The 25,473-nt window shown below is 47.0% G+C and overlaps 1 protein-coding gene across 2 annotated transcripts in view; it reads left to right on the forward strand.

The window, feature by feature from the left end:
* The first annotated feature begins 7,914 nt into the window (after window positions 1-7,914).
* LOC114898726 (RH-like protein) overlaps window positions 7,915-25,473 on the forward strand; it is a 33,010-nt gene continuing 15,451 nt past the window's right edge. For both annotated transcript variants that reach the window (XM_029228703.1, XM_029228702.1), the window contains exons 1-5: window positions 7,915-8,062; window positions 18,034-18,220; window positions 21,782-21,932; window positions 24,366-24,513; window positions 25,290-25,456. In XM_029228703.1, coding sequence (XP_029084536.1) covers window positions 7,915-8,062; window positions 18,034-18,220; window positions 21,782-21,932; window positions 24,366-24,513; window positions 25,290-25,456 — 801 coding nt within the window. The remainder of the gene's footprint in view (window positions 8,063-18,033; window positions 18,221-21,781; window positions 21,933-24,365; window positions 24,514-25,289; window positions 25,457-25,473) is intronic.

Consider the following 25,473-nt stretch of genomic DNA (forward strand, 5'->3'; position numbering starts at 1 on the left):
ACACACACACACACACACACACACACACACACACACACACACACACAACGCCCTGCCAGCTTCCCCCGACGCGGTGACAGCGCGGCGGCCTATCGGAGGCGCGGGCGGGGCCGCTGCAGTCCTGCCTCCTGGAGGTGGTGTCACAGGGGGCGGGGCCGTGGGTGAGCGCGACGTCGCGCGAGGTTGCAGGAGGTGTGTGGGGCGGTGCGGCCCGGGCTCCACGTACGCAGGGCGGGCTGGGCGGCGGGTTTTGCGGGCACCGCGCCTGCTGGACCCGGCGAGCGTCGGCTTCGGGAGCGTTTCTGACGCCGGGCAGAGGTCTGAAGATGCGGGGATGCTGGGCCAGCGACCGTTCTCACCTAACATTCCTAGAGCCCCGATTTTGTGCCAAGAACCGTGCTAGGTGCTCTGCATCCATTTGTTCATTTACCCCTGCAACGTAGGTATGGCAAAATAACAGAAAAGACAAAAAAAAAATTTTTAAGAGAAAGAAAAAGATGAATGTATGTCAAAAAGAGGAATGCATGTAATTAAAGAAAACTGGGGAAATGTAGCACAGTTGCTGGGTTGGGGGGAACACCCATGGGTCTCATCACCTTAACACAACTACTGTTAGCATTCTATATATTCCCCTTTCTTTCCAGTTTTCCCCCATGGATGATATATTATTACTGTTGCCTTTATTATTAAGCAGAATAGTGATCATATTAAATATTCAATTTTGTATTCTGTTCTTTAGCTAACATAAGCATTTTTACATGCTATAATTAATGCACCCTTCCTAAATATTTCTGATGAATGCAAAATCTCCTGTCAAGTGGCTGTACCAACTTAACCACTCACCAACAGTGGGACAGTTAGATGGTCTTACAGCACATTTTAAATACTTACAGGAAGCAGATGCCGTCTTGTTTTGTCCTGGGATGCATGGACCTCTCCCTGCCCTGTGATCACCCCTGAAATAAAAACCTGCCCCAAGAAGGAACTTGTAATTTACACCAAATGCATCACCCTCCACTGCTGCTCTTTTATACTGTCGCAAATCTTCAAGGATCACCCAGTGCCTGAAAGAGAAAACCCATTCTCTCTATTACGGCATCCAAAGATGGTCACAATGGGGACCCACCCCTATTTTCCAGGCCTCCTCAGGCAAGCAAGCCTTATCTATTCACTGTCCTCAAACCCACTAGTACAACCTTATCTTCCCTCATTCCTGCCTTTACTTCTACAGAGAGCATCTCTGTCAGTATTGTTCCTAACTTGTGGTTTCTTGGGTGAGGCTTGTCCATCCACCTAGATGAAAAGCTTCTTGGGGATTGGATTCATACCCTGTACAGATGCAGTTTAGAAAAATGGCAAGAATACCTGCTTTTTCAGACCAGGATTGAAATTCCAGCTTGGCCACTTACTAGCTTGGGCAAGTTACTGAATGTCTCAGAGCCTCTGTTTTCACGCAGGTTTGTTTGAAGGCTTACCAGATGATGAACTCTCAGGGCCAGGCATACAGTAGGTAAGAGCAAGTCATTTCTGTTAACAGTATACTTGGTTTTCTTCCTTCACCTCTACTCCAGCACGTTGATAAAGTGTCACCGGGCAGCCAAGGATAACATACTCTGTGAGCTCAAAGTTTCACCAAGGCTGTCCGTCATTGTGAAATGCTCTGCTTGGAACCACAGAAAAAGACTGCAGTTGCCAGGGCAGGTTGGTTCATGGAGAAGGATACAGGCAGAACCTAAATCAATATGACTGGAGGCTGAAAGGCATAGGTACATGGTGAGGTCATGGCTCCAGACTCCATGGGGTTCGTCAACCTGAATAGCCCTCCTCTCCATGACTGCAAGTTTCCAGATTACCTGGGCCAGGGACTAAGACAGTCAACTCTGTGAGGTTAGGGGCCGTATCTGTGGTCTTTTCCACTCCTCACTGGGTCCCTGTCATCTAGGACAGTGCCACGGCACACTGCGGAATGGGTAGGTGAATAATCCAGAGAAAAGATGAGAGAGGCACTGGGGACACATGCCAGCTTTCTGGAGCTCACTGTCTAGCCTGCCATCAAATAGGTTCCTGGCAAGGGCATTCCATGTGGAGAAGTGTGGAGTGGCTGGGTGTTACTGGAGTATGTGGCTGGGAGTTACTATTGGGCAACAGACTATCTGAGAGCAGAGGAAGGGCAGAGAGAATCCCAGGGTTGGCCCAAGATGATGCAATCTGGAGGTCTGGGTTCCAGTCCCAATTCAAATGTCAACTCACTGGTGTCCAGAGTTGAGTCACCAGCCCGCCCTGTGCCAAGATCAACTCTGGAGACACTTCAAGCCCTATGTTTAGAAACAGAACATGTTAGCTCCATTTTACGGATGAGAAAACCGAAGCTCAGAGAAAACAAGGTCATGCAGTTGGTATGGTAAAGGAATTTGGCTTGAGTCACGAGCTGAGCAATATGAAGCCTTGGTGCTCTGGTGCCTGTACATGGCTCTTGATGGTAAGGATTGTTGATCTAATGATTGGCTGGAGTGGGTTGATGGGAAAGGCCTCCTTGTCAAGAGCCCTAGGACGGGCCACAGTAAGTCTGCCCTTCTCCATTCCCTTCCTCTCACACCTCCTGTCCCAGCTGGATCCTGTATTTTCCTGACCGACCATAGCCCAAGCCCCTCTGGCTCCAGCCAAGTTCCAGCCTTTCACCTCTGCAACCTGAAAGGACCCTTTGGGATCCTAAGGGCACAGAACTGGGCTGAGATGAGGCCTGACACAGAGCTCCCCAGTTCCCCACACTGCCACCACCAATCAGGAAGCAGGGGAGATCAGCAGTGGCCATTTTACAGATGAGTAAGACAGGGAAGAGGAAATCATTTGCTCTCATTCAAAAGACCAAGGGCCAGACAGGAATTCAGGGCTGTTCCTCCTCTTCTCCTGGGACTTTCTGATGGCCAAGGGGTTGGGATTGGCATGTGAGCTTCAACTGAGCTCAAAATAGCTCAGAATAGCCTGGAGAGAGATCATCACACCCTATTTCACATATGAGGAAATTGCATACCCACCTCTTTCAGCAGCTTCGATCCCCTCAAACCCGCCAGGCACGGCTGGCCCAGCTCCCTTGAGCTTTGTTCCTGTCCCACGTGAGTCACAGAAAAATCCAGACATTGGATGGCCACCTCCTATACGTGTGTCTGTATCCCCCAGAGAACGCTGTTAATGAACGATGTTCATAGTATGTTTAGAACAGAAACAGTTTAGAAACAGCCCAGCTATCCCACAAAGGGAGCTGGTCAAACAAATGATCACACATCCTTACTGTGGAAATCAGTGTGCCATGGAGAATGATGACACATAGCACTTACTATGTGCAGGCACTCCTCTAAGTATCATATACATTTTGATCTAATCCTCACAACAGTCCTGTGACAAAGAGATTACTACTGGTGCCATATTACAGATGAGAAAACTGTGACACACACAACTACTGAGCCTGAACTCTAGAGCCCGCAAGCCACAACTACTGAGCCCACGTGCCACAGCTACTGAAGCCTGTGCGCCTAGAGCCCGTGCTCCGCAACAAGAGAAGCCACGACAATGAGAAGCCCACACACCGCAACGAGGAGTGGCCCCCGCTCACCGCAACTAGAGAAAGCCCACGCACAGCAACGAAGACCCAACACAGCCAAAAATAAATAAATATATTAAAAAAAAAGAAAAGAAAAGAAAACTATGGCACAGAGAAGTTAAGTCATTTGCCTAAGGTCACACAGTAAGTGATAGAGCTAGGATTCAAACCTAGGCAGTCTGGTGTCAGAGCCTGGGCTCTTATCCACCATGATAGTGTTATAGAAAGATTTTTTCCTGGCTTGGAAACCGCTTGTGATATTCTGTTCATGAAAAAAGCAAGTTACTAAACATTTGCTACATAATCCCTTTTTTGTAGGGGAAGAAAAAAGGCATAAATTCACATGAATAGAAAAAAATCTGAAAGGATATATACACAAAGAAGTAGAGCTGGTTTGGGGAGATGATGAAATCATGGGTGCTTTATGTAAGCTTTATGCACCTTTGCATTTTTGAAGTTTCCTATGGTAAACATGCCAAGCTTGTGCCATAATAATAATGCTAACATTTATGGAGTGTTTTCTACACATGTGACACTTTATGTGCATTACCTCATTTAATCTTCACAGCCACCCTGTGAGATCGATCCTGATTTTCTCCACTTTACAGGTAAAGAAACAGACTCAGAGATATTGGTACTCTTATCGAAGGTCACACAGCTAATAATTTGCAGAGTTAGGATTTGAACCCATGTTGCCTGACTCCAAAGCTCATGTTTGTTAAATGAATAAATTATTGACTTAGCCACACTTTAACCAGGCATGCCCAGAGCAGGATCAAACCCTTGGTTTGGACAAGCTTCCAGAGAGGAGATGGAGGGCCTACCTACCTCCTTGGTCACTGCTCATGACTGAGTTTTACAATACTTGGCTCAGGTGAGGAGGGCCTGGTGAGTATTCTCATAGAGTCCTGTTTCTTACAGAAAACGCGAGATTACACGTGAAAGCTGCAGTCTCTCTGACTTGATTCATCACACGCGGAGGAAGCCTGGTCACTCAGAACAGGAGGCCACAGTCATGGCACCACTTGCTCACCTTCATTTCCGAAACACAGGTTGCCAAGCATGCTTACATAGTCTCACATTTATAATAACTCTGTGAGGAAAGCAAAGCAGCTCATCTTATTTGACTCACAAGGAAATTGAGACTGTGAGTTGTTTAGTTAATGGAAGGCAGAATTGCAAAGAAGTTAACAGCACAAGCCATGGCGTCAGATGGATGTGGGTTGGGTTCCGACTCTGCTGTTTATTAGCTTTGTGACTTTGGGCATTCACATCACCTCTCTGAGCCGTAGTTTTCTCATCTGTAAAATGGGAGTGGTGATGCCTGTACTCACAGGCTTGAGGGGGAGAGCAGATGAAATAATGTACGCAAAATGCCGGGTCCAGTGCTTGGCATTCCAGAAATGGCAGTTGTTAGTCAGTCAACAGATATTTATTGAGCACCTACTATGGACTAAGCATCAGGTGCTGAGGATACAACAGTCAAAAGTCCTTGGTCTCCTGTTGCTTGGATCTGGGTCAGCGAGGGCAGGAACATGCAGATACCTGGGTGGAGGGGTGCTTTTGGCATAGGGAGTGGCAGGTGCACACAGAACCTTTTCCCCCCAACATTTTGTTATGAAAAATTTCAAACATATATCAAAAAAGTTGAAAGAAATGTTCAGTGAAAAGCCATTCACCTCCCACCTAGAGTCAACAATTAACATTTGATTTGCTTTATGACATTTCTGGCCTAGATCGCCTGTGCTTTTCTGTACTAGGGGCCCTGCCTTGAAGATTTGGAGTCACACTAGCTGGAACTGTCATCAGAAAACAGGGGTCTTTTGCAAGAGTTAGAGAGGAAGACAGAAAACTCCCCTTTTGACCAGTCTTCTGGGAGAGGCCACCTGTGGGGGTCCCCTCCCTTTAATAAAAAAAGCCTTTCTGTTCACTGAGGAGCTTGGCCCTCTTGTCAAGCGGTCCATCCCTCACTGAGGCAGGATCAGGACACACAGTGGGTTAGGATGCCTCTGTGAGAACCAGCTGCCGTCATCACTGAGTTTGCTAGCTGGGAAACGCAACCATCAGGGGCTCCAGGCGCAGGGGCGGGCAGCGACTGGAAACCTTTGGTGTTCATCTGCCTGACATTTGGTTTCCCTGGGCTGCCTGGTTTACAACCTGCTGGTACAGGACCCATGCCAACAGGGGTCACATTCACTTATCGCCCTCACAGGGGAGTCCCTCTTTAAGGAAACCCAGCTCATCAGAAGTGCTGATGGCCAGAAAAGGACCAGAAATCAGAACCAGGGCTGACCAATCTCTAGAGACCAGGGCACCTACTCCCTTATTTACTGTTGAGATAGCAGAAGCCTTAGAATCCTACATTCCTAGACTTTTAGAAGTGGAAGAAGACTTAGAAGTTATCTGGGCTAAAGTTAAGTGGTTCAACACCCAGGTGCACAAGTCAGACTGCCCGGGTTGAAATCCCAGCTCTATTACTTACTAGCCCCATGAACTTGGGCGAGTCACCTAACCTTTCTGTGCCTCAGCTTCCTCTGTTGTAGTAAAGGCTAATAGTCCCATCTCACAGGCTAGTTAACTGAGTTCATACATGTAAAGTGCCTAGGACAGTGCCTAGCATGCTAAGTGCTTAGTAAATTTTAGCTCCCGAAAATACCTAAAGCAAAAGTAACCAGGTAGTGGTTTGCAGCCATTTTTTTTTTCCTATGCATGTCTTAACATACTGTGGCATTATTATTTTACAAAAGTGGGATCGTACTTACACACTGTTCTGTAATTTCCTTTTTCACCAAATAATATATCCTCTGTGCCATTTTTGAGAAACCTTAAAAGCATTTTCCTCTGGATTTTCCCCCATGTTCAGAACCATCATATGGGTGGCAGATTGTGTGTCCTGTAGTTTACTTAACCAGTCTTCTACTATTGGACATTTAGGTTATTCTCAATTTTTTCCCTTCTGTAAATAAAGCTGTGCTGAGCAAGAAGTGACTGATGCCCATGACTGTATGACCTTGGGTGTGACCTTCTGTGTCTCGGTTTCTTCATCTAAAAACAAAAAGACAAGATTCTACCAGGTGATTAGAATCTCCCTTGATCCAGATATGAATCGCATGCCAGACATCTCTGACAAGCAACCATCAGTTTCTGCTTGCATTCCCCTAGTGACAGGGTGCTCACTACCCCATGAATGGTCAATAAAGTATCCACTCATGTTGGGTCAAAATCTGCCTCCCTGCTACTCCTAGCCAAGTTTTAGTCTCTGGGCTCCCATAAATTCAGTCTATACTCAGTGGCCAGTAGCTGGCCAGTGCAGAAGGTAAAAAACTTTGATTCCTCCCTCCCTCCCTTTCTCCATGCTTACTATGTATTAGGTCTTCTGCTGAGCAAATGGATGTGACCACAGGAAAAGTTAGCTGCAGGGTCAGAACTAGATCTCAGGTGCCCTAAATCCTATTCCAGGGGACTGTCCTCCATTGTGGGTTGGGCGTGCTAAGGCCGGTGGCCATCCTCAAATGAATTGCAGTGTTCATGCCCCAGGCAGAGTCCTGGGATGCTCTGTGAGCAAGTGACCAGAATGGGGGACAATTTTAGCCTCACCAGGGTTTTACTAGAGCTGGACCCAAGCCTCTTTTCTTTTCTCCCACCTGTCCTTAAGAGATTTAGAAACAGGTCAATTTAAATACAGTTTCAAATAAAAATAATTTCAACTGTGTAGCTCTGAGGACTTAGTTCTCTGTGGGTCCTGTGTCCTCCCCAGGGCTTAGCATTGCTCTTTGCTTTCATTCATTCATTCAATATATCCTTTTTAAGAGCCCACTTGGTGCCCTCTCTGACATGTGGTAAGGTTTTAAAGAGAAATTTTGCCAATCCAAAGCCCCATCTGAGCTTTAGTTTCTCCATTTGTAAAATAGAGGTGTTGAGTTGATCTATTCTTTGCCATTCTTGCAAGATATAGTGAAGGTAAACGAAGTAAGGGGTAGAGAAGGATTCTCATGTTTGGGGATCAAGTGAATGAATGCCCTCTTTTCAACTGAGCACAGTGCCTGTAGTAGGAATGTAGCAACTCCTTGTTGAATGAATAAGTCAATGAATGATTGAATGAATCAGCTAATGTTGGAATAAATGCATTTTTTTCCTCCTCCCTGTCATTGCCCCTCTGCTCCTGTGTTAACTCCATAGACAGGCCAGCAGGGCCAGCCTTGAAGCCTGAGATAAGGCCTTTGGCGGGTGTCTCCCCTATCCCTCCCCCGAGTGGGTGTGGAGCCGAGGTGTAATGCCCGGTGCTGGTGGAACTGACGCACAGAGACGGACACAGGATGGGCTCTAAGTACCAAAAGTCTGTGCGGGGCCCGCTGACCCTGTGGGCCTTTATGCTGGAGGTGACTCTCATTCTCATCTTCTTCTTTTTCACCTCCTATGAAACTTCTGTAAAGGAACAGAAGAAGCTCATGAGGACCTATCGAGGTGAGTGTCCAGAGGGGAGGTGGTCACAGAGGCAAATAGCAGGGGCAGGGGAAGAGGAGGTCTGTGGTCCTCCAAGGGCCTAGGGGCTCCTTTCCACAAAGTCTCCGAGGAAAGGGGTTCCCTCGTCCTCTTCCATTCATTGCACAAAGACCCAGCCAACAATACAGTCTCTTCTTTAGGACCGGTGTCACCATCACCTCTTCCATGAAGCCTCCCTTGATTTGTCAGGGCAGAGGGAGGGGCCTCCTTTTCTGTGTTCCTAGAATTCCCTTTGCCAAATGGTCATCACAATTCTCTGCTTCTCTGCTCCCCCACCCCCGCTTCTCTCTCCTTAAAAGCAATGAATTTCATGTTGTTGTTGGGTTTGGGGGATTTCGTTTCCTTTTTTTGTCTCTTTTTCTCATTTCTGTGCCACCCTCGTTTTGGAAGCTTTCCTCTCACTTAGGGGCTGGGAAGTCTGCTTTCTGCCTGCAAATCCAGAGCCATAAGCTCTGGCTGAAGGGGAATGTAGGATGGTTGTTATTTTATACGCAGCTAAAAATATTCATAGACTGTGATGAGAACAACTCTAAACAAGACAGACATCCACAGTGGTGTGGCTTTTGCTTTTTTTAAAAGTTGAGATGAGTTTTCAAGTATATCTGTGGGTCAATATGTTGTTTATGATAATGGAAGGGCCTCCTTGAGTGAAGTCCCTGGGACAAAGCTGAAACTTGAGCCTAGCTGAGTGCTTGCTTGTTTCTAATTGATATTAACTAGTTAACTGGAAGCAAAGGGAAGGCATCCCTGGGCCCTCAGCAGTGGAAAGAAGGACAAGGAGATGACTTGGGAAAGGAAGTCCCTATACTGCTTAATGGGCTAGCCCAGAGAGGGCTCTCAGTGCTGGACAAGTGAGACCTGGGCACAATTTTAATTCATTTCAATTTACTTTAATTCTTTTTAATCCGGTACAATGTAATTCAATCCATTCACTCATTCATTCCCTCAACCCTGTATTACAAACCATGTGAGATCCAAACGCATGCTAATCAGGGATGATATTTATTGATTACTTACTAGGTACCAGGCACTATTCTAAATGCTTTACCATAACTCTACAAGACAGGTACTATTATGATCTCCTTTGTTCTTGTGAGGAAACTAGGCACTTAGACATGGAATGATTTGCCCTAGGTTGTTCAGCTAGCAATAGTACAGCAGATGTAAACTTAGTCAGCCTTATATTTTAAATAGGTAACCAACAAGGACCTACTGTATAGCACAGGGCACTCTGCTCAATATTCTGTAATAACCTAAATGGGAAAAGAATTTTAAAAAGAATAGATCCATGTATATGCATAACTGAATCACTTTGCTGTATACCTGAAACTAACACATTGTTAATCAACTATACTACAGTATAAAAGTTAAAAATTAAAAAAAATTAAATAGATTAAATAAATAAAACTAATTAAGGGGAAAAAATAAACTTAGGCAGCCTGGTTTGAGTTTCCATGCCCTTAACCATGATGCTTCACGACCCCATTTTACAGTAAGGTTGAGTCTCTTGTCATATAATCAGTAGGCGTAGGAGCCGACATTGAAACTTTGTCGTTTGGGTACAGGGTCCCTCTTCTTTACACCTAGGCTGTGCTGCTAACATATAATAGATATAAGTGTCCTCAGGTGCTCACTTGGTATGGAAGCACAGAGGAGGGCCCACAGTCCATGCAGGGAGATGGTTATGTCAGGAAAGGCCTCTGGAGGGAAGTGACTGCCCAGCCAGGACTTGGAGGCTCAGTAGGAGTTACCATGTGAAAATGGAGGGTCAAGGGCTCAGCAGGAACCATTGTGTGTACACTCATTGGACTGCACCAATCTGGGGTTCAACAGTGCAGTGCTGTCGGAGCATAAATAGGGAAGCAGGGTGTGGTGGACCCATTGCATTGAGTGAGAAATTTGCCCTTCATACTTTTGATCTAATAGGAAGCAGGAGTGTGATCAGTTTGGGTTTGGGTTATGGAGAAAGCCATTCCAGGGCTGGCATGGGGATGGGGAAGAGAGCATGACTTGAGGTAGAAGGCCAGTGTGGAGGCTGTAGTGTAGTATGGACCAGGGGGCTTCAAATTTTTCTGATCATGCACACCATTATTCAAGCATGCACCATATTTATACGTACCGCTACATGAATACATTTTGTACATTATTATACATGTACACAACTTAGAAAATTTGAAAGAAATCAAAAGTAAATATAAAATATTTTCAAATTACTGATCATAATGGTGTCAGTCACTCTTAAGGCAAGGTCCATTGTTACTGTTAATGATAGTGGGTGGGGACTTCCCTGGTGGCGCAGTGGTTAAGAATCCACCTGCCAATGCAGGGGACATGGGTTCGATCCCTGGTCCAGGAAGATCCCACATGCCGCGGAGCAACTAAGCCCGTGCTCCACAACTGAGCCCGTGTGCCACAACTACTGAAGCCTGCACGCCTAGAGCTGGTGCTCTGCAACAAGAGAAGCAACTGCAGTAAGAAACCCACGCACCGCAATGAAGAGTAGCCCCCACTCGCCGCAACTAGTGAAAGCCTGCGTGCAGCAACAGAGACCCAATGCAGCCAAATAAATAAATAAATAAATAAATGATAGTGGATGGCAATCCGTTCCTCGGGGTCTTCTTAACAATTTCAAATTATCTTGCTTGACTTCTTGTCAGATATGGTTAGATTGACATTTTTTTTTAAACTCTGAATGTGGCTGACCGAGAGTCTGCACGAGGAGAAGTATCACTCTGCCCTTTTGTTTCTGTATGTTTGGCTGCCATTATTGATCTGCCTTCAATCTGTGTTTTTTTGGCAGGAGTTGTTTGAGCCATTAGTCCATTTTGTGAAGGTTAGTTGAGTTAAAACTAGGAAGCAATCTGTCAATCCACTTAATCTAACCCAGTCCCTGTAAACGATAAGTTATTTAAACCAACCAATTCTTTTTTTTTAAACATCTTTATTGGAGTATAATTGCTTTACAATGGTGTGTTACTTTCTGCTTTAGAACAAAGTGAATCAGTTATACATATACATATATCCCCATATCTCCTCCCTCTTGCGTCTCCCTCCCACCCTCCCTATCACACCCTTCTAGGTGGCCACAAAGCACCGAGCTGATCTCCCTGTGCTATGTGGCTGCTTCCCACTAGCTATCTATTTTACATTTGGTAGTGTGTATATGTCCATGCCACTCTCTCACTTCGTCCCAGCTTACCCTTCCCCCTCCCCATGTCCTCAAGTCCATTCTCTACATCTGTGTCTATATTCCTGTCCTGTCCCTAGGTTCTTCAGAACAATTTTTTTTTTAGATTCCATATATATGTGTTAGCATACGGTATTTGTTTTTCTCTTTCTGACTTACTTCACTCTGTATGACAGACTCTAGGTCCATCCACCTCACTACAAATAACTCAATTTCATTTCTTTTTATGGCTGAGTAATATTCCATTACATATATGTGCCACATCTTCTTTATCCAGTCATCTGTCGATGGACACTTAGGTTGCTTCCATGTCCTGGCTATTGTAAATAGAGCTGCAATGAACATTGTGGTACATGACTCTTTTTGAATTATGGTTTTCTCAGGGTGTATGCCCAGTAATGGGATTGCTGGGTCGTACGTAAACCAGCCAATTCTTAAAAAAGACATTTTTAAGACAATCTGGAAACTGGAATAAAACATGAATATTATATAATATACAGAAATTATTGTTAGTTTTGTTAGGTGTGATAATAGCATAGTGGGTGGTTTTTAACTTATTTAGAAACAGGTTTAACAATTTAACAAATAGTGAGCCCTATTTGTTAGAGAAGCATATTGAAATGGAATGTTGTCTAGGGTCTGCTTCACGCCAAAAAAAAAAAAAAAAAAAGAAGAAGAAAGGAAACAAGGATAATAAAAACAAGATTGACCCCATGTGACAATCATCAAAGCTGGGAATGGGTACATGAGGTTCACCATGCTACTCTGTTTTTGTGTATGCTTAAAATTTTCCATAATATAGAGGTAAATTAAAAAAAAAACAAATCCCTGTCATCAGTCGCAACATGACGAATATAGAGAAACACGTCACCCCCCTGCTCAGTGGCCCAATATTCCCTTAGAACACCTTCCGAAGCTAGGAGACTAAGCTGTCTGACATCCTGAGCAAGTGAGAGGAGGCTCCTGGGTTCATCTCAACATTAAATGCTTGCAGAGTTGCAAACTTCACCAAGTGCCTTTAGGGGTAGAAGAGCCTAGATTAGTGGTTCTCACAATGTGGTCCCCAGACTAGCCACCTCAGCATCCCCTGGGAACTTGTTAGAAATACCTGGGCCCCCATCCATACTTACTGACCTGAAATTCTAGGGTGGGGCCCAGCAATCTGTGTTTTACCAAGCGCTCTAAGTGACTCTAACGCTCATGGAAGTTTGAGGACTACTGGAGCTAGACTGATTCCCATCTTGCCTCTGCCTTTTCTTAGCTGTGAGACCCTGGGCAAATCACTCAACCTCTCTCTGCCTCTGTCACACGATGATAGTACTCATTTAGCTGTCAAAAGGATTAGAAGAATGAACACATACCAAGACTGATAAAGAGTATTATCTTTTATTATGAATAAACTTTAATTTCTTAATTTTGTTAGTAAAAACGAATAGAACTAGAGTGCTAATATCTCTTCTTCCAGCAGCCCCTATGGATTGTCTGGAGCATCTTCTGAGGGGTGTGATCCCTACTCTGATGACCACTGGCCTGGATGACCTGTGATGAGGCCAAATGGGCAGGGACAATAGAGGAGAAGTGAAGAGTCAGATTCAAGAGCTACTTAGGAGATAAAATCAGCTGTTCTTGGCAAAAACGAGGGAGGAGTCAAGGATGGCTTCATATGTGAGATTTGGCAGATGAAGGAGCTCATTCCTGAGACGAGAGACACAAGGGGAGGGGCAGATTGTGGGATAAAGGAACAATGATATGTTCATTCTGGGCTTGGGGTTCAGGCGCCTGTGAGATGCTTGGGGGAAGCAAGTGCATCCATTATCTATTGCCGCATAACAAACCACCCCCAACCTTAGTGGCTCAAAACAGAAATCATCTAACTTGTTCCTGATTGTGATTCCATGGTTCAGCAGTTTTGGCTGTATTTGGGGATGCAGTTCTTCTGTCAGTTTCACCTAGGGTCACTATGCATCTCTAGCCTGGAGGTGGCTGAATGGCCTCAGATAACCTCATTTGCATGTTCGTCAGTCAGTGCTGGCTGGCAGCTAGCCCATGTGGTTCCAGCAGACTAGCCCAGACTTTTCACATGGCAGCAAATGTGTTACCACAGTAAGAGAGGGCAAGCCCCAATGAGCAGGTGCTTTTCAAGCCTCTGCTTGTATGGTGTTTGCTAATGTCCCATTAACCAAAGCCAATCACAAGGCTCTACTCAGGTGGGAGGGGTCTACACTGGAAACCTTGATTCACTGGGGGCCATTACTCTGACAACCTATCACACAGAGCCTGCTTGCAAGCTGCCACATTGGGGGACCATCCTGGGCCCTGCACTGTGGCTACCACCCAATTGCCCCCATACGCCTTAGAAGCAGTAAGCAGAGCTACTAAAAGACAAGAGCGGCTTTGCCAGTGACATATAAATACCCCCAAATCCTGGTACCTTCTATATCTCAGCCTTGACTGCCCCTTTGATTGGGCAATCTCTTTTTCTTTTCCCAGGCTGCTGCAGAGGTGAGGGTGGGGTGAGAGGATGCGGGGAGGGGGAAGGCAGCATGGGGCTCCGTGGATGGTCCCTGACAGGGGCTGCAGTCAGGTCCTCCCAGTCAGTGGTGGGGAGCACGGTGTGGAGGCCGAGCCCAGGGCCTGAGGGACAGAAGTCTGGCCTGGCTTCAGAGCTGACGATGCTGACGTGTCTGCAGGCCAGAGGGAGGGGCTAGGGTGGGTGGGGACACAGAGTGAGACTCCCAGGGGCAGCCAGGCCGAAGGAAGGGGGAGCAGTCTTGCCTGAAGTCACAGCTAACAAGTGGCAGGTGTGGAATAATAGTTACTAACACTTACCGCGCACCCAGCGCTAGGCTAAGCAATTCGAAGGAGCCAGCGAGCTCAGTACTCACAGCAAACCTCTGAGCAGGTGCTCTTGTTTCAGACCATTTTACAGACTAGCAAGCGGGTACACAGAGGTAGAGCCAGACTCTGGACTCTGACAACCTGACTCAGAGGCCCACACTCTTCGTTTGACACTATGGAGAGCGAAGAATGTATGGAGAGGCAGGATGGTATAGTGGTTAAGCCCAGAGAGTCAGGATTCAGCTCTGCCACCAACATTTGCTAGCTGTGTGACCTGGGCTAATTACAGCACCTCTCTGTGCCTCCCTGTCCCCATCTGTAAAATGGGGATAATAAATAGTACCTCCTACATGGGCTTGTTGAAGGTTAAGGCTGGCAGGCACTTGGAAGAGTGCCTGGTATGTGGCGGGCACCATGTATGTGCCCGCTGTTACAGTGATGGTAATTATTGTCCTGCAGGACTCCCAGGTTAGACTTTCTCTAAGTCATGGGACTTTCATAAACTTCTGAAGGCCTGCCTTAGACAGTATGTAAAACTCCCCTCTGGGGCCCGGTTGTTGGGGCCCCTGCAGCAATCCTCTCTTTATCACCCCTGGACACCTTAGCATCATTAGCTTGTCAGACCAGCAGCTGGTGAGGGGCTCAGCGCAGGGTCTGAGAGGCAGAGGCTGGCACCAGTGGGGATGCCCTGAGCTGGGACCCAGCGCTGAAGCTGGGGTCCAGGTCGTGAGACATGGGAGGAGCAGGGGTGGGCCAGAGCCCTGAGAGGCTGGGAGAGGAAATGGGAGGATGCACGGGGTGAGAGTAAAGGGACCCTGAAATCAAATGTGATTTACTGACCAGTTTGGGGTGAATGTGCTCTGTCAACAGCTCCCAGGAACTTCCACCCTAATTTCATCCCCCTGGCCGAAGCACAACCCCACCCTCAAGGACACTGTGGGGTCTTGGGAGGAGGGTCCTGAGTGCCTATACCAGGCAGCAGGCGTGGCAGCTGTGCCTGATAAAGCTCCCCAACCAAGAGGCGCTGACTTTCTATCTTTAGAGCCCCACGTCTGCCGTAATCCTGGTGCCCTTCCCCTCCCCACCCACTGCCCCCCTCCTCTGAACACACCAGAGCGGTGAGGTCCTTACAGAGTATCAAGTCCGACTCCCATGTGTTACAGATAGGGAAACGGAGGCCCAAAGAGGGCAAGGGACTTGCCCAAGGTCCTTTAGTGCATTGCGGGCAAACAAGAGCAAGAGACAGCCTAGCCTGATGGGAGGGCACTGCACCAGGAGTCCAGAGCTTGGCTCTGCTACTGACATGCTGTGTGCCCTTAAGTAAGTCACAGGCTGTCTCTGGTCCCCCTGTAGAATGAGAGGAAAATGCAAGATCCCCCTACTCATGGAAACTTTGATAAATCTGGACCCTTTGCATATAGCATTGCTGCAAGATGGTGGATGTGTTTGTTTGTTTGTTAGTTTATTTGTTTTTTAACAGCAGTGTTTAAGAAAAGATTGAATTTGAATATCTAAAGTGGGGTTCGCAGTCTCCATTTGGCCATAGCCCTCACCACTCCCTAATACACATTGTACCCTTTGTATACATAGTTTCCTGTTCGGCTCCTGAAGGAATTTGAGGGATCCCAAGAGGAGCCCCTATACAAAATGTGCCCTGCCCACCCCCATTCCACCCCCATTCCTAAGGGGATGCAAGCAGGAGATGGAAACATTGCCTCCCCCTCCCTTATGTCAGAGAAAAAAGGTGAAAGAAGTTGAATCCTCCTGATTGCCCACTTCTCACCCACTCCAAGTCCCCAGATCCTGTGGAGATGCCCGGGTCTCCTATAACCCAGTGTTTGTCAGACTGACCTGGGATCGTCAACACCCACCCAAGTCCTATGTGCAAGATTCTAGGTATGTGGATTTTTCAATGAAAGTGAATTTAAATGTAAATTGAAGAGGCTTTGGAGAGATCTGGAAATGAGAGCTTCCTTGTTATCAGAGCCAAGGGTGGAGACCAGGTGAGTTCTTATTGCTGTGACGGTGATGATGGTGCTGGTGCTGAATAACCACCACTTTCTGAGCTTTCTCCATGTGCCAGGCATGGTGCCAAGCTCTTGAACAAAACATTACTTCCTCTGGCTCTCCCAGCACCCTCCGGGGGGGATAATTGCTCATATTTAGCTGATGAAGAAAGTAAGCAACCCACAAGGCCGTGCCGCTAAGAGGTTGAAACATAAAAACTGCCATTTTTGTAGGTCAAAATGGTCAAATGTTGGCAATTTAATGTGGTTTAACCTAATAGGGAGCGATAGAGGTGGAGTCAAACAGAACTGTCTGACCTCAAAGCCCATGCTTTTTCCTTTAAAAGAAAATTACTTACTGTCCACGTGCTGGTTGTAGAAATTTTTAACACTGAAAATTTTTTAAAATATAAAACTCTCCTAAACCCAGAGATAATCTCCATGGGGCAAAAAATTCCTTCAAGATCTCTCTCCAGGCATTTGTACACGTATGAACATAGTTGGTGTTTGTTGATGAAATAGTCTTTACTATTCTGAGCAATTATGTGCCTCACACTGTTTGATTCTGGCAACCTGACGAGAGAGGTGCGATTATTTTTCCCATTTAATAGATGAGAAAAGCAGGAGGGTAGATAGTGCGGTAGCTCAAGGCACAGGCTCCAGAGCAGACCGTCTAGGTTGAAATCCCAACTCTACCAGCTGGAGCAAGTTACTTAACCCCTCTGTGCCTCGGTTTTCTTGTCTGTAAAATGGTGATAGTAACAGTACCTGGGACCTCCCTGGTGGCGCAGTGGTTAAGACTCCGCACTCCCAATGCAGGGGGCCCAGGTTCATTCCCTGGTCAGGGAACTAGATCCCACATGCCTGCTGCAACTATAAATTTGCATACCACAGCTAAGGAGCCCGCCGGCCACAACTAAGACCCGGGGCAAACAAATAAATAAATAATATTAAAAAAAAAAAAAACCAGCACCCACCTTGCAGGATGCTTGTGAGAACTAAATGAGATAGTTTACGTGAAGTGGTTAAAACAGTGTTGGCATTTGATAAACACTTAATAAATGTCGGCTGTTGTTAAAACTCAGAGACATTAAATAACTAGATTAAGCCACACAGCTGGAAAGTGCCGGAGCCCTGATATGACCCCAAGCTTATCTGGTTCCAGAGCCCAAACTGTTATCCATTTTGCAAACCTGGAATTAATTCAAAGCATCCGCCCGTTTCCTTTTGCTGGTCCCCTCCGGAACATTAGCTAAGTCCCTTGCGCTCATCTGTCACAGCAGCCCCTGTGCAGGGTCCGAGGCTAGAAAAGGGGAGGGTCACCCATGTGGCTCTGGTGCTTTCTGCTGGCCCACCAGGTCCCTTTCAGCAGGGGTCAAAGGGAGAGAGCCGTTTTCTGCGAAGATAATTTTGGTTCTTGCCTATGAACCCCCAGACCCGCTTCTGCCCCCTCTTCTGCATGACCTGAGCTAAGTCACCAGCTTCTGTGGCCTTATTTTCTCTCACACATGATCAGGAGGTTGAACCGGATCCTCAAAAGCAGGAGTCAGTACCTTTACTGATTGTAAGCTATGTGCAAGGACTTGTCCTGATGCTCTACACGTGTTCATATCATTGTGTTTAATAATAACAATAATTGCTGCATTTACTGAGCACTCAGTATGGGCCAGGCCCTGCATTAGCTCAGTTAAACCTTCCCTCAAATCTGCATGGTATGTCTGTGTTATCCCCATTATTCAGATGAGAAAACTGAGGCTCAAAGAGGGGAAATAACTTGACTAAGCACTCTTCAATGATCTTCAATGTCCCTTCCAGCTGCCATTCTGTAAAACTCCAATTTCACACAACCCTCCACCTTTTCTGCTTCTCCTCCTCCTTCTCGACATCTCTTCCCTGAGCAGACTTCCAGGATGTTATCATCATGGCAGTCCTTGGCTTGGGTTTCCTTAACACATCTTTGCGGAGACACTGCTGGAGCAGCGTGGCCTTCAGTCTCTTCGTGCTGGCCCTCGGGGTGCAGCTGACAGTCCTGCTGGATGGCTTCCTGAACCAACTCTCCCTTAGGAAGATGGTCCTCAATCTTTCCAGGTAACTGGACGGCCACTGGATCACTTTTGGGTCCTTGGGAGTCTGGGGCCCAAGAGGGCAGATTCTAGAAGAGCTGGCTTGTCCCCTTCCCTTTCTAGCACCGGCACCATGCAATATTCAGGGCTTATTTATACTCACAAATTACTCATTGTTTGTCTAAAATTCAAATTTAACTGGCATCCTCTATTTTATCTGACAACCCTACTCTGTGACATCACAAGGGGCCCAGATCTACAGCCCACCCTGTATCCTTTCATTTTTGTTGATTTTGATTTCATAAACTTATACAATAAATATTAGTTCAAAGAAAAAATTAATAGAGATTAGACAAAAAGAAATAGAAATCTCACACTCAGACAGAGAGTCTCTTGAAAAGAAGGAAGTACTCTCAGTCCTCAAATGCTGGTGGACAATAAATAGCCTTGTCTTTAGTTTCTTTAAATTAACTTTGATTTATTTAGATGCCTTTGTAAGAACTAGCAAAATTAACCTGCGTTGCTAGAAGTCAGAATAATGGTTACCTGAGGAAGGTGGTGTTTATTGATTAGGAAGGGGCACAAAAGAAGTTTACGTGGTGCAGTAAACATTCTCTATGTTATCCTGCGTGATGGTTACACAAGAGTATATATATACACACACACATACATTAAGTTGTACATACCTGCAAAAAAAGTCATTCACACTTAATAGGAGGAACCAGGTAAAATTTTTCTATAAAAATTGGTTTTTGGTTTTATCCAATTCTGAAACTTTGTCTTGCCCAGATGATGGGTAAATCCCACCTTAGGTATCTTGGGGACCCCTTCAAGGCCATTCTACCCTCCCCTCTGAGACCCTACTAAACCTCTGGGCACTGCTGTTAAACATCTCTCCATGAACCAGGCTCTGTGCTGGGCACTTCACAAACATTGTTTGTTTAGCCCTTCCAAGTACGGGTCTGATGTGGCGTACAGGCAAGGAGCTAGAGGCTCAGAGCTCGTAAGACACTTGCCTAGGGTCACATAGCTAACTGGTGGAAGTGACTTCAGTTTTAACTCTGTAACCTTTCCCACACACTGCAGAGTGGTCCTGACAAGAAACACAGTGTAGCCAGCTCCCCACGGGCCCTGAAAAAAACTCTTCACCTTTTTTCTTTTAAACCATTTTAGAGCTGATCCCCATGGGGTTCAATAACCCTCCCCCCCACCCCCCCAGTAACCACCTGGGAAGTGACAAAGGGCATTCTGGGGGAACTCCAATAGGGTGGTCCTGGTCTGGTGTTTCTGCTGCCCTGGCTTAAGGTCACACAAGCCTTTGGCTTCCTGAGCCTGAGTCTCCAGGCATCTCCAGGCTGCCCCCGTCTTCTGACGTCCTGCCTGCAGGAATCTGTCAATCCGGAAAGACAAGAAGAGGCCATTTACAGCCCAAGTGAACGCCCCTGCCCTGCCCTGACCACTTGGGTCCTCCCAGCTGTGACCCCCAATGGGGCTGGCTTCACAATGGGCTCCTTCCTGACCTTTCCTGCTCTGGCTGGGCTGGTGGGCGGTGTCCAGGCCTGCCTCTCAGACGGCCCTCTCCCTCTCCTGCCGCCTCACCAGCTCGAGGCCTGACTTGGCACTGAATCGGTTCTGCCTTGAGTCACCGATGACCAGAACCTTCAGGGCGGGGGCCTGTCTTATTCAATTTTGTCCTCCTTTGTTTTCCTCACATGGTAAGGACTTAGTAAATGGTTATTGGAACAAATATGAAAATAAAAAGAACCCTGAAAGTTGTGATATTTTTAATGCTGTATGTTAAAAGGTCTTGGAGGGCCTATCATAGCAATAACCAACCCCCTTACTCTGCTTGACTCACTTTGCCCTCCCAACAGCTCCATAGGCCTTGCCTCTCTTATAGATGAGGACATGGAAACACAGAGTGGTTAAGTCATTTGCCCAAGGCCACACAGCCAGGAAGTGGCTGAGTCAGGATTCCAACCGTGGCAGCCTGAACAAGACTGTCCTAAGTACCGTACTTCACTGTCTTAATACCTCCCTGGTCCCAACTGGCCCCTGAGGTCTGAAATCCTCCCACTGGCACAGAATCTCTTGAATTAGGCTTTTGCCAGTTAAATGAGTGCTTACCCAAAAGATAACATGGCCAGCCACAGTGAAGCACTGAGTGACCCTTCATTTCAAATAATTCCTGGCCCCTGTGAGGCTCCTTCCCCATACCTTTGGCCTCCTCTGGCTTTTCCTCTGAAGTCCTTGAGCCTTAAGTAGGACACTACATTGGCAGCAAACAGTGGGAAGTCTGTGTCCAGACTTCAGAACACAGGCTTTGGATCCAGGCCAAATGGGTGGGTTTGAACCTTACATTTGTCATTAACTAGCTGTGTGGCCGTTACCAAAACAGTCACCTCTTCCAGTCTCAATGTCCTCACCTGTAAAATGGAGGTACTGAATGGTACCCTAGCACCATTTACAGAGGGCTACCTGGAGGATTAAAGTTTAAATGAGGTGATGTACTTGCAAGCCTGTTATACGTAATGCTCCATAGATTATTATTATTACTGTATCACTATTATGGTGGTGGTGGTGGTTGAGGCATCGTCATCATCAGCTCCCGGGGGGAGGGGTGGTCTCAGCAAAGTGCCAGAGGAGGGTGGGTTGGCTTAACCACAATGGATTGTCCAGCTCAGTGCCACCTCCTCCAGGAAGCCCTCCCTGATGAGTCCAGTTCACATTGCTCTCTCCCTCCAGTGAACCCCTCTGGCCTCATGATATTGCAGATGGTTTTAATTGACAGGGTCATGATGTCGCTTTGTCTCCCCAGCCTAATCGTAAGTGTCTTGAAAACAAAAATTGTTTTCTCCTTCTGAATCCCTGCACTAAGCTTGCTCACTTGTCAAGGGAAAGAAGGAATCAGTAATAGCACTGAGTTAGTTCTTTGTGCCAGTCATGGTGTGCGAGACACACATGCACGACTATTCCTTCTAATCCCCGCAACACTCCCATGAGATAAGTATTATCATCCTCCTTATTTTACAGATGAAGAAACAGGCTCAGTGAGATTAAATAGCTGTTCAAGTGGAAAAGCTGGAACTGGAAGCCAGGCTTGTCCTACTTCCAAACCCAGTCTCTTTCCACTACAGCGAGAGGGAGAGAGGAGGGTGGTGGTGCCTGAAGGATGGGCGGGCAGGTGAAGAGCGCCCTCTATTGAGCATCTGTGAGTGATGACAGCAGAAGAGAAGCCCAGGGCAGAATCCTAGTAGTCAGATCCCAGAAGCGGTCCCGTGGGAACAATCAGACATTCCTATGAGAACTTCGGAGCATCCTCGGTACAGATGAGTGTATGCAGATCAACCAGAGTGTGGCTGCCATCCTGAGGGTGGGGGAGGGGATGAAGGAGACCCCAGACTCGGCAGCCTCCATCCCCATGAGAGCGGAAATCTTGTCTATTTGCTCTCCTACTCCATCCCCAGTTTCTTGAAAAGTTTCAGGCAGAGAGTAGGTCCTCAACAAGTGTTTGCTGAATGCGTGGATGAATGAATGGGAGGCACCCTTCCTTCTCAATCATCCCTGTCTTGCCCCCTCTCCCCAGTATTCAGATATCCACCATGAGCGCTACGTCTGTGCTGATCTCAGTGGGTGTCATCCTGGGGAGGGTCAACCTGCTGCAGCTGCTCTTGATGACGTTGATAGAGGTGACAGCCTTTAGTGCCACGAGGATGGTCGGCAAGGAAGTCTTCAATGTGAGTCATGGTGCTGTGAGGAGGGACCTCGGGGATGAGGGCTGAGCAGGTGAAAGGGGAGGGCTCTGTCTCCATTTGATAAAGCTTCTGGGATTAAAAAAAATTAAAGACAGGCCAAAATGGGGTTGCAAAAGTGTGGTCTATGCTAAACATTTAAACATAGCAAGCAAATGCTATGAAGGCGGTTCCCACGGTAAAAACTGTCAAGGAGGACTTCCCTGGTGGCGCAGTGGTTGAGAGTCCGCCTGCTGATGCAGGGGACACGGGTTCGTGCCCGGGTCTGGGAAGATCCCACGTGCCGCGGAGCGGCTGGGCCCGTGAGCCATGGCCACTGAGCCTGCGCGTCCGGGGCCTGTGCTCCGCAACGGGAGAGGCCGCAACAGTGAGAGGCCCGCTTACCGCAAAAAAAAAAAAAAAAAAAAAAACTGTCAAGGAAAGAGGTCAGTTCCCAGAGACGGAAAGCCCACTGTGGGCAATGCATTATAAGCCTTTTCCTGCTTTGTTATGGTTTTCATAGTGGTTGTTTTAAAAAGCTGCATTAATTCAAAGCCATCTCCTCTCTTCTCTGCAGCTTCAATGTTTTAGTTTAGCTGGTCCGGGGGAGGGTTTGGCACTGATTTTGAGAGTTCACTGCTTCTCCTCAAAAACTTCAATTCAGCCTGGGTTTGTTGCATGGAAGGGCTCAGGGGAAACTAGAGCCAGAAACCAGAGCTGTTCCCAGTAGAGGCAACTCAAGAAATGAGTATTCCAAGCTGACGATTCCTGGGGGACCACAAAGAGATTAAAAATGCAAGACTTCTTCAGGTCTTACAAGGGAATTCCACAGACTTTCATTTTTATGTGTGACTGAGGGTTCCTTACCATTCATTCATTCCTTTCACAAATATTTATTCTGAGCCTATTGTGTACCAGGCACTCTTCTAGGCAGTGGGAAAATGCAGCTGTCGTGGAACTTCTATTCCAGAGGGAAAGACTGCCAATAAACAATAAAATAGGCACCAGATACAGTGTGTTAGATAGTGATAAGTACCATGGAGAAAAAAATAGAATGAGGAAAGCAGACAGGAATAGCTGTGAGGGAGGATAAAGTGTTAGAGAGGTTGGCCAAGGAAGGCTTCCCTGGGCAAATAATTTTTGAGTAAAGAGCTGAAGGCAGCAGGTTTGCAAGTCACATGGGTATCTGAGGACAGTGGCAGATGGAAGGCAGGGCCGTGGGAGCGGTCTGCCTCTTTCAGGAGGAGGATTGTGTCAGTGACACTGTTTAGAATTGCTGGCACATGATGATAATAAAAAGCAGATGGGCTTTTAGTTGCTTTAATTGTTTTAAATTCTCTACAGACAATGAATCCCCTTATTGCCTGTACCCAGGGTGGACCACTCCCTCCACTGTGCACTCCAGGCAGTGGAACAGATGGTGCAAAGTGGTACTGATGTGGGAGCATGAGTGTGGGTTTGAGGAACAGCAAGGACAGTGTGTGTGGAATGAGTAGGAGGTGGAGTCACAGAGGTTGTGGGAGGGCAGATCATGCAGGGTCCTGTAGGTCGTAGGAAGAACGCTGACTTTGACATTGAGGGAGACATTGAGGAATTCCCACCCCCCTCACTGGGGGATTCTGAGCAGAAATATGCCATGAGCTAAGATTTTAACAGGGTCTCTCTGGCTGCTACGTGGAGAAGAGTCAGTTGGGGGACAAGGGTGGAAATGGGGAGGCCAGTTAGAAGATTACTGCAAAAATTTGCGAAAGTGTTGATGGTGGCTTAAACCAAGATGGGGGTCAGTGGAGCATGGTGGTGAAAATTCTGCCAAACCTGGATATTTGTTGAAGACACAGCTGACAGGGCTTACCAGTAGCCCACGAAGTGAGTTATGAAGGGTTACTAAATTCGATATTCGTAAAGCAAAATTAACATATAGCTGGAATTTTCTGAACACTTTAGTTCAGTATTATAAAAATTCTGGCTGCTTCATGGTGCAAAGATCATATCACTCATACTCTACGCAAAATTTGAAATTCTGCCAAAATGTAGGAAGCAGTGGGGTGCATGTCCGTGTGGCTCTTCCCCCACCTAAGTGGACTTCAGCCAAAAGTGTTTAAAGCCAACCAGAGGAGAGTCCCCTGGCGGTCCAGTGGTTAGGACTCGGCGCTTTCACTGCTGGGGCCTGGATTCAATTCCTGGTCCTGGAGCTAAGATCCTGCAAGCCGCAAGACGTGGCCAACTAAATAAATAAAGCCAACCAGAAACCTGTCGGGAATAAATACACAGCAACTCACGGGACTCCTCTGAAAGGCGGGCTGCTGGGCTGGGTCAGTCTCCTGACTTCAAGTCACGCCTCCTACATGAAGCCAGAACTTTCTCCAAGGAACACGGGAGGTTCCCTCCCTGTGGGCAGAAGATGCTGACACTCACTGTTCCCGCTGGGTTTTGTTGCAGATGGACAACCACATAAGCATGATGTACATCCACGTGTTTGCGGCCTGTTTCGGGCTGACTGTGGCCTGCTGCCTCCCGAAGCCTCTGCCTAATGAAGCGGAGGACAAACAACAGACGGCCACGAGCCCCAGTTTGTTCGCCATGCTGGGTGAGGACAAGGTGGCGTGGGTGGGCTCGGATCTGGGGTGGGCAAGGGGCTCCAAAAGGGCTCTGCAGGAAAATCTCTCTCCTTTTCCAACCTTCTCTGGGTGTCTGAAAGCCCCTCGGTAATGATCCATTTCTTCAAGTGGTATCTGATGAATTCACATCTTTGAATTCCCCTCTAGGGAATTTCTCTTCATTAATATCCAAAGGAGAGGAGAGGCTCATTACATCTCAGTTTAAATAAGGTTATCCAATCCTTTTGTCCTCAACTTAAAGCAGAGAATTGGACACATGAAGAAAGCCGGGCCTAGGAGTGGAGGAAAGAATGGGAGTGGGAAGAGAGGAGTAATAATGGTGTATCAATAGTTTGAAGAGCTCCAGTAAAAGTGATGAACTTAGAGGCTGGGAGAGGCTTAGAAGAAGGAAATCAGGCAGTGAGATCGTCAGCAGGCAACTGAATACCAGGCCATTGGGCCAAATGAAAGCATCCCATTAATTTTTTAAAATAAGCATTTAAGCCATCACAGGCCAGGGTCAGGAGGCCTGGGGTTTGGTGATTTCAACTCTCTGGACCTTAGTTTCCTTGCCTGTAAAGTATGTTAGCTGGGCCCTACCAGCTTAAGAATTCAGAGAGGAGACATGATTTGCCCAAAGTCACAGAGCAAGAAAGTGATAGAGATGAGACTTGCCAGGTCCAGAATTCTCCTGTCTGAAGTCCCCCTGGCTCAGGCTTTGGAGCAGGAATACCGGCTCCGGCCACTGACCCTCTCTGGCTTCCAGGCACCCTCTTCTTGTGGATGTTCTGGCCGAGTTTCAACTCCGCTCTGCTGGACATTCCAGACGAAAAGAAGAAGGCCTTGTTCAACACCTACTACGCCCTTGCTGTCAGCATGGTGACAGCCATCTCAGTGTCAGCCTTGGCGCACCCTCAAGGGAAGATCAACATGGTGAGGAGGGGGTGCTG

Source organism: Monodon monoceros, unplaced genomic scaffold (genome assembly GCF_005190385.1).
Source record: "Monodon monoceros isolate NGI ecotype Baffin Bay Population unplaced genomic scaffold, NGI_Narwhal_1 Super_Scaffold_18, whole genome shotgun sequence".
NCBI classification, from domain to species: Eukaryota; Metazoa; Chordata; class Mammalia; order Artiodactyla; family Monodontidae; genus Monodon; species Monodon monoceros.